We start from the raw sequence: 9,687 nt of genomic DNA on the forward strand, positions 1-9,687 counted from the left end.
CAAGATAATCAAAGATGTGCCTTTATTAGTGTCCGCCCAATTATTCAATAAATGTTATGCTTTATAGAGGAACCCAGAAAAATCGTAGCCCGGCCTGGAACACTGAAAAGAAAGCATCAAGTAAGATCCTTCCTGGAACATATGCCAAAGGAGGAACATGAAGACATTTTCAATGACACAGAATTTCAACATAAACGACCAAAGGTTAGGGGCACGCTTTAGAATAAAATAATCTTTAAATATTTTTAAATGCTAAGTATTATAACCAAATTCTTTTGAAATCAAAATTAATGTCTCCTGCTATTTCTATTGGGTTTGGTTTATCAATGCAAGATGTTACTGCAATTTTATCTGGCATTTGTGAATATACATCTGAAGTAGTGTGCACTACACTGGTAGACATATTTATAGTCTGCACCTGCCTACAGTTTGTGTAGCATGACAATTAGAAACATAATTATATTCCTCACAAGGGTTATGCTGTAAATAGTATTGTCATAAAGGATGAAGAGATTATCCTTTATCCCATAATTTAATATCCAATTCAGCCATCCAAGGTATTAGGTGGGCAAGTATAAAACACAAATTGATCATTTAGGATGGGATAGTGGTTCAGGTAGTAGATTTGTTGCCTCGTAGTTCTGGCAATCTGGGTTCAGTCCTCAACTCCTATACTGACAAATAAATTAACTGTTCTGCCTTTGAATTTCGGTTGCAAGATGAAATTGGAGCACTCTGGTTTCCCGCAGGTGCTCCACTTTCCTCCTACATCACAAAGACTTAGATTGGGAGGATAATTAACCATTGTAAGTTGCATTTAGACTGTAGATGTGTTGTACAATCAAGGAAGAGTTGGAATTTGGGGGAGAATAGATTCCAGGAAAAAATTGTGGGTTTAGGATTGCTCTGAACCAGTGCAGACTCATGGGCTGAAATTACCAAATGTCAAAAGGAAATGTGAAATAAACAGCGGCTAGAGCACTGTCAACGAATCATTACTCACAATGGCTTAAGCAGTTTAATCAGGAAGAGACAGCACATTAATCCACCAAGATTTTGCATATAAAATACATTTAGCCCTGTAATATTAATCAGAAAGTACCTTGTGCCCAAATTGGTACCACCTACTTTATTTTTTCATTTAGAATCGAAAGTCAGATTATCTTTTCATTGATGGTTGTTGTTAGGCAGTCCCAGTTATGAAGTCTTCGGTCATCAATCCCTCAATTTTACAAATATATACAGATGCATCTGATGTAAACCTACACTGCAATCTTCTAATGTATTTTTGGTGAAAGTCCTGCTTTTTATGGCAAGAGACTTTTTGGTGTTTAAATGCAAAATAAATTTAAAAAATTGTAAATAGTTGAGCTTTATTACCCAAAAGGTCCTTATGACTCAAAATGTTGGACAATGGCATACGACACAGTAAGTAAAATATATGCATGCAGGCCATTTAACTCTAATTCGAAAATAGGTTTACAATAACATTTCTAGTGCCTTTGGAGCTAATACAAATGGAACTCAGAACTTGACTCTTTTAAGGCTGCCTTTTGCATATTTAGCCACGAATACAGGATGATTCAATATAGAATATTAGAAGTAAACTAACTCATTGTTATATATACTGGAATAAATACATTAAAAATAGTATGAAGGCAATCATCATGATGCAAATTATTAATTGTTAAGTTAATTTGCTGCATAAATGTAAATATTTAGATCACAAATTTCAGATCTGCAAATTTAGTCAACTCTTTTTATCCATTCATAACTACATTGCAGCTTCCAAGCTTTTCTGGCAGCCGAGAGGATGGCGGTGATTTTTTAAAACTTCAGGCGAACCCAACTACTCCATCTTCAATCATATTTCCTGATACCAAAACACCACAGTGGAACCACATCAGTCCTCGAATGTTAGAACCTACTGATGGGTAATTAATCTAACAAAAATAAATGTAACTGCTGCTTAGGGGTCTTTATCAATAGATTGTGCGGTATGTTGCTAAGTTTGCAGGATGCTCTCTCAGGAATGAGTCATTATGGAATCAACATTGAAAGTGGTTATGAGAGTCCTTCTGCACTGATGGCCTGACAGATCCAGGATTTGCCCCAATGTCTGGTGCAGAGGCATTGCCTGTGAGAGCTGGTGTTGGGCTACGAACTGAGGCAAACATTGCAAATATGTAACGCAAAGATGTGGGACCCAGGGCTGCACCTGGCCAGTGAAGGTGGGCCATTGCTAAAGACCAACAGTACTTACTGCAAGTATTGGCTGACTAGCTTGATCCTACATCCTCGCTCATCCCCCCACCTGTTGAATGTAATCAAAGCTACTATCTCATCTCTGTGGCTGCGCAGCTCTTCCAAGCTTGGAAATGTCTCCATGGTAATGAGTTCTATAGTGGTTGTTGACTCTTGAGTTTGCACGGAGGAAAACTGTGCAACCAGGCAAAGAAAGGGAAGACGGCATCCATCTGACAGAGGGACCAAAGGATTCCAGCAATCTGTCAACAAATGAAGTAGGTGCTGCCAGTATCCAGCAACAGCCTGCATTCACCATCCCATCCCAGCCAGGTGCAGTCATACAGCATGGAAGCAGGCCCTTTGGCTCAACTCCTCTGCCAACCAAGTCATTCACCCCTTCCAAGCTAGCTCATTTGTCTGTGCATTATCCATATCTCTCTAAACATTTCCTTTCCATGTGGTCTAAATGTCATTTATATTATATTTCCACTGATCTAAATGGCGTTATTGTCCCTCAACTACTTCATCTGGCACTTTGTTTCACACATCCCACCCTCTGTGAAATAGTTGCCGTTCAGGTTTTCCCTCTCAGCTTAAACCTATTCCCTCCAGTTCTTGATTCCCTTATCTTGGGAAATCACCCTATCCATTTCCTTCAAGATTTTATATACCTCCACAAGATCAACTCTCGGTCTCCTGTGCATCAAGGAATAAACTACTAGTCTTAACCTCCCCGACCTACTGCTGTGTAATATACTCTTAAACAATAATACAACTCCCCCTCTTCTTTTACCCCTACCTCACAGGGTTGAAGATCATATTGCCAGTAAAGGAATCGGGCCTCGGCCCACAATCTTTTGCCAAACATACTAATCTCATCTGCCTGCACATGATCTATATCTCTCCACACCTAGCATATATATCCATGTGCCCCTTTAAAAAAGCCTATAAAATGCGAGTAACAAATCTACCTCCATGGCAGACATTCCAGGCACCACCACGCTAAACAAAAATTCTTGCCACTCGCATCTCCTTTAAAATTTGTCCCTCTCAGCTTGAGGCTATGCCCTCTAGTCTTTGATATTTTCACTGGGAAAAAAAGTTCTAACTACCTATCCTATCTATCCCTCTCAATCCAAGTTTGTCCAACCTTTCCTTGTAGCTTATTTCCCCTAATGCAAGCACCATTCTGGTAAACCTCTTCTAGTCTCCACATCCTTCCTTTAATGAGGCAACCAGAACTGTAATCAATGCTCCAAATGCAGCTTAACCAAAGTCTTTTCGAGCTGCATCATGATTTCCTAATTCTTCTACTCAGTGCCCTTTTCAATGAAGGCAAGCTTACCATAATTCTTCTCCACCACCCCATATACTTGTGTTGCCACTTTCAAGGAGCTGTGGACATGGACACCAGGATCTTTCTGCACATCAGTGCTGTTAAGGGTCTTGCCATCTCCTGTATTCTTTCCCCTTTCATTTCAAATTCCCAAAATGCAACACCACACACTTGCTTGGATTAAACTCCATCTGCCATTATCCTGTACCTGATCGATATCACGCTGTTAACTATGATATCCTTCCACACAGTCTGCAACTCCAGCAATCTTGGTGTAGTCTGAAATCTTACTAACTAACCCATCCCCATTTATGTTCAAGTCATTTATATTTATCACAAACGGAGGTCCCAGCGCAGATTCTCATGGAATTCCATTGGTCATAGACCTCCAGTCCGAATAATGCCCTTCCACCAAAACCTTCTGGCTTCTATGAATAATCCAGTTCTGATTCCATGCAACCAAATCACTGAATCCTGTGCATCATAATTTTCTGGATCAGCTTACTATGGGAGACTTATCAAATGCCTCTTCTACTTCATTCTGTGCTCTCCTCCACGTTGGCGAATCCAAATGCAGATTAGGCAACTAAGTTTACAAGCACCTGCACTTTGATGGCCATCTGGATCACCCAATTGCCAGCCACTTTAATTTCTCTTCCCATTCCCACACTGACTTGTCTGTTCACAGTCTTCCCTAGTGTAAGAATAGGGCCAAATGCAAACTGGATGAATAAAACCTTACATTGTGCCTGGGTAGTTTATAATACTGTGCCTTAAACATTGAATTCTCATATTTCAGGTCATTTGCACCCTCTCTGTCCATGTTTCTCCTCTTATCTGCCCTGGTCCTTTCCCATACTCTTTTCACACTATATCCCTTATCCAGTTTATTTCCACCTCTCCCCACACACTCTTCCCACTGGATTCCCTTCCCTTACCCCTACTGTTTATTCCTCCCTTACCCCTACTATTTACCCCTCCCCTTACCACTACTGTTTACCCCTCCCTTACCCCTACTATTTACCCCTCCCCTTACCCCTACTGTTTACCCCTCCTTTCTCCATTACCTCTCATTCAGTTTTTTTTTTTTACCTCCTATCTTTTTCACACAGATGATGCGCATAAGAAACTAACTGGGAAAGTGATTGAAATAGATACAATAACAACATTTAAAAGACATGTACATGGATAGGAAAGGTTTCGAGGTATATGGGCCAAACAGACGAATGGGGGTAACTTAAATGGGCATTAGGTCGTCACAGACAAATTAGCCTGAAGAGTCCATTTCCATTCTATTTTACTCTTACTCTGACTCCTGCTTTCCTATCTCATTCCAGAATCTGCAGCCTTTTATGCTCTGCTTATTACCTTACCTCCACTACCTGACTGGTGTTTGCCAATTAATCCCTCTCAAAGGTAGTCTGAGGAAGGGTTCCGACCCAGAACATCACCTATTCCTTTTCTCCAAAGATGCTGTGTGAGCCGCTAAGTTACTCCAGCAAATATATCCACCAGCACTTTCTAGCTCCTGTTTCACCCTAACTTCACCTCTTTATACTGGCTACTTCCTTCTGGTCTTCAGTCAAGTTGAAGAATCTCAACCCAAAATGTTGCCTGTGTATTTCCCACCACAGATCTGGTGTGTCCTGCTGAGTTCCTCCAGCTGCTCTCCTTTTTTTTGCTACAGATCCCAGCATCTGCAGTCTTTTGTGGCTCCATGAAATAAGTCAATTTAGGACTTAAATTGCTTTAGCCAAAACAGGTGTGAGGCCAAATCATTAAATAGATTAAAGTAGCAGTTAGATCTAATTCTAATGGCTAATGAGATAAGATACAGGGAGAGAGCAGGAACAAAGTATTGGATTTTGATGGATCCGCCATGATCATATTGGATGGCGGAGCTGGTTACAAGGAAAAATGGCCAATCCCAACTCGTAATTTCTATATTTCTACATAATTTCTTTATGTTCTTAATGTTTTTTTAAATTTTTATTGTTACCAGCCATCTTTTCTCCTGTTTTAATATCTCTGATATCCACTATTTCATCCTCGCCTTCCACCCCATCGGCCAGCGGGTCCAACCAATCATCCTCCAACATTTCCGTCACCTCCAACGGGACCCCACTACTGGCCACATCTTCCCATCTCCTCCCCTTTCTGTGTTCCGCAGAGACCGTTCCCTCCGTAACTCCCTGGTCCACTCGTCCCTTCCTACCCAAACCACCCCCTCCCCGGGCACTTTCCCCTGCAACCGCACGAGATGCAACACCTGTCCCTTTACCTCCCCCCTCAACTCCATCCAAGGACCCAAACAGACTTTCCAGGTGAGACAGAGGTTCACCTGCACCTCCTCCAACCTCATCTATTGTATCCGCTGCTCTAGATGTCAACTTCTCTACATTGGCGAGACCAAACGCAGGCTCGGCGATCGTTTCGTTCAGTCCGCCTTAACCAACCTGATCTCCTGGTGGCTGAGCACTTCAACTCCCCCTCCCACTCCCAGCCTGACCTTTCCTCCAGTGCCATAGTGAGGCCCACCGGAAAGTGGAGGAACAGCACCTCCTATTTCGCTTGGGCAGCTTGCAGCCCAACGGTATGAACATTGACTTCTCCAACTTTAGATAGTTCCTCTGTCCCTCTCTTCCCCTCCCCCTTCCCAGTTCTCCCTCTGTCTTCCCGTCTCCACCTATATCCTTTCTTTGTCCCGCCCCCCTGACATCAGTCTGAAGAAGGGTCTTGACCCGAAACGTCACCCATTCCTTCTCTCCTGAGATGCTGCCTGACCTGCTGAGTTACTCCAGCATTTTGTGATACCTTCGATCTGTACCAGCATCTGCAGTTATTTTCCTCCACCATTTCATATGTAGGTTTTAAAATAAGCTAATATACTCAACATTGATACTTTAAAACCAAAAAAATGAAGCCATGGCAAATGTGCCAAAATTCAAATTCTATAGATTCATTCTAAGCCATTATGAAATATGAACTTTTGGTATGACTGGAGTATTTTCTGAAGTGCACATTTTAAAAGTATGAATTCTACAATATTTGGAATAACCTATATAATCTTTTACAGTGCAAGTAATGACCAATATGTATTTCAACTACAAACGAAAGCCAAGATGAAGAATTGGTCGAAAGTCAAGAGGAAATCGGTAGGAACATACAACTAATTGTTTTCAAGTAAATTATTAAGATGCTTAACAGCTCAAAAATTTGATATATGATGATTCTTATTTCAGAAACAAACATTAATGACTCCATCCAGATTTAAATCATCACATTTACCTCACAAAGGTAAGAACTTGAACTTTTATATAAAGATTTCTTATTTCAATTTTTTCCCACATGTGAACAAATGAAATGTAAAGGCCTTTGCACTAGGAGGTTGTTTTGAATTGTTCAAGGAATGTGGAAAGTGATGGCAAAGCCAATATTTATTAATTGCTGCCTGAATAAAGTAACTGGTTCGACTATTACAAAGGTCAATTAAAAGTGAAACACGTTGCTAGTTAATTAAAATTTTAATTATACCAGATAGAATAAGACACTATTTTTCAGTAAGAGCAGAAGACCACCATTTAAGATTGCTTCTGTAAGGCAAATAGGACAACCCAATAGTTAATTCTAATATTACAATTAATAATAGTTTTTGAAATTTATCTTTCATAAGCTTTGGATGCAGACCAATTCCTGCAATAACTAGTGTTCTTAATTTATATTTTGGGATCAGATGTCTGAGTATTAGCTCAGTTACATTATTGCTATGGGTTTGGAGGGCCATTTACAGGTCAAAAGACCAAGGCTTAAACTGAAGTCATTGTCTTTGTGCATGGGATGTGTGGAGGCAGCTGGCCATGATGTAAAGCAATGTACCACAGGTGACTTGAACCAAATTTTCTTTGCACACAACCAGTGTAAATAAACCGATTCCAAAGGCTGAATCTATCAGTAAGTCCAAGATTAGTGTTTTGGAACATTTATAGTGAGGTCCAGCACTTTAGCTTAAACAATGAGATTCATTGAAATATTCTTAAATAGAAACTTCCTTCCTCAAAATCAAATGGTCTTAATAGCCAAGTTCAGACTGAAAATCTATTTAACATTTCAATGTTTCAATGCAGCTTCCTACAATAGCAACACCCAAACAAAATTATTGATTTGGGTCATTGGTCCTTCAAACTATATTATTTCATAATTTGTGTATTCCAGCAATGATATTTGCCGACAGTCCACTGCTCTAATTTGAAAATAGCTTTCTAAACCCTGAAGTTTGGCCATCCTGGCCAAATGTTTATTGTTTATAGTCTTTATTTAAAATGGTATTATTCATGAACGGACAACGTCGACAGTACTCGGGTAAAAATGAAACCGGTGTGTTACTTGAAGTGCCAACTAATCTAATAAGGAAAGGAGTTTAGGTCTCATTCTTTGCCAGCCTGCAATTATATATGTGACTTAAGATTTTGTGTTTTTCAGGCCGACAGAAATCCAATATAACTAAGCTATTCCAGGATAGAGTAAACCTTCAATCAGACGATGAGAAGGAGGATGAAGATTATTATTTTTCAAACTCTGAATAGATTTTAATTAATAACGTTAAAATACTTAAATTCAGAGTACCGAATCTGTTGATAGGGACTCTGAAATGTAGTTATATTTGGACACTGGAATTCGATTTGTGGTAACTTTTGTTGATGGTTTTTAAATAGTGAAAATGTATATAAAATGTGTATAAAGATTCATTCAGCAAATTTTAAGTGTTTTGTAACGTTTGTTAAAAATGAGGTATAATATTGTTGCCAGTATAACAGTTGCTCCTAAACTTGTACTTAGTTTCTATCAATCTTGATTGCTTTTAATTTGTTTGCCTCTATATTCTATTAATGTGCTAACCATCGGGATCCTCTTGTTTAATTAGAACTTGTCTGATTTGCTTTGTGCACCATGTGATGAACTGTTACAGCAGCTTTTGCCCTTAACTTATATTTACAAAGGAGGAGCTTGCTTTAATACTAATAATTACAAGGTTAATTATAACAATTCTATCACCTAAAGCCTTTGGATATATTAATCTGCTAATGTTTCTTGAGTTTGAAGAGCAGAATTATCAACTTTCTGCACTCCTGAAAGTTCTTTGGTGCTTTGATAAGAGTGCAGAAAGGATGTGACGTGGCTGATGGTGAGTATAGGATCACACTCCCCCTAGATAGAATATATATTCTGAAGGCCCATTCTGCTTCATTTGCAGTAGCGTTAATTGCTTTTATTATGTTAAGAGCATTGAAACTTATTACAGTAATAAAGCTGCAGCTCATTTAACATAATAAAGAAATGCTAATTGTTGCATGGAGGGACATAAATCTTAGTTTTTTTATTATTATTCATCATGCAGGACTAAATCTAAGTCAGTCATTTTTAATTGTTTTTATTTGTTTTTTATTCATGATTTGAGACTCAACTTATGCAGGGAGCTAACTGAGAGATAGGTTGCTAAATGTAACCATAAAAATGTGATAATTTTTCTTTAAATTAAGTTAAAACAATAGATTACTGAAATAATTTACTCATTGACTTCTTAAACAAAAACAGATGAAAATATCCATTCCATATCACACGTACGCCAGACCCACACGAACCAGGCTGTCAGATAGCATTCAATCCTGATTGTATATCTTCACAGTGTACAGGGTTGAGAAAAACACTTAATCCTCCATTTACTAAATGTAACAGTCATGGAAAGGCTTCAAAGAAATACTAAACAACAATTCGCAATTACAATAATTGTTCTGAACATTCCCTTGAGTAGGATTCAAGCATGTTGAGCCTTTCTTTGCTAGATAGTCTATGTGCCATAATTACTTGGGGGAAATGCAAATAGATAACATTTGAACAAAGTATGCCATAAAATAAAAGGCTGACTATATTAGGATATTCTGGTTATGGTCCTGGTTATAGTTCACAAAAAACTGTTAAAATAGGTCTTAAGACCTGTACTTTTATTACTATTCCAAAGCACAAAATTTAGCCATCATATTTATAACTAAGCTAAGTTTGCAGAGAAACAGTGGAGTTCACTTTAACTATTGTATATAGATTTTTTT

General features: G+C 38.8%; 1 protein-coding gene across 1 annotated transcript in view; it reads left to right on the forward strand.

Moving 5' to 3' along the window:
* The window catches only part of mis18bp1 (MIS18 binding protein 1), a 46,629-nt gene extending 37,581 nt beyond the window's left edge, over positions 1-9,048 (forward strand). The window contains exons 13-17 of the mRNA XM_078407191.1: positions 68-204; positions 1,786-1,934; positions 6,660-6,738; positions 6,826-6,880; positions 8,063-9,048. Coding sequence (XP_078263317.1) covers positions 68-204; positions 1,786-1,934; positions 6,660-6,738; positions 6,826-6,880; positions 8,063-8,166 — 524 coding nt within the window. The 3' untranslated portion in view covers positions 8,167-9,048. The remainder of the gene's footprint in view (positions 1-67; positions 205-1,785; positions 1,935-6,659; positions 6,739-6,825; positions 6,881-8,062) is intronic.
* Positions 9,049-9,687: the final 639 nt, after the last annotated feature.

Source organism: Rhinoraja longicauda, chromosome 10 (genome assembly GCF_053455715.1).
Source record: "Rhinoraja longicauda isolate Sanriku21f chromosome 10, sRhiLon1.1, whole genome shotgun sequence".
NCBI classification, from domain to species: domain Eukaryota; kingdom Metazoa; phylum Chordata; class Chondrichthyes; order Rajiformes; family Arhynchobatidae; genus Rhinoraja; species Rhinoraja longicauda.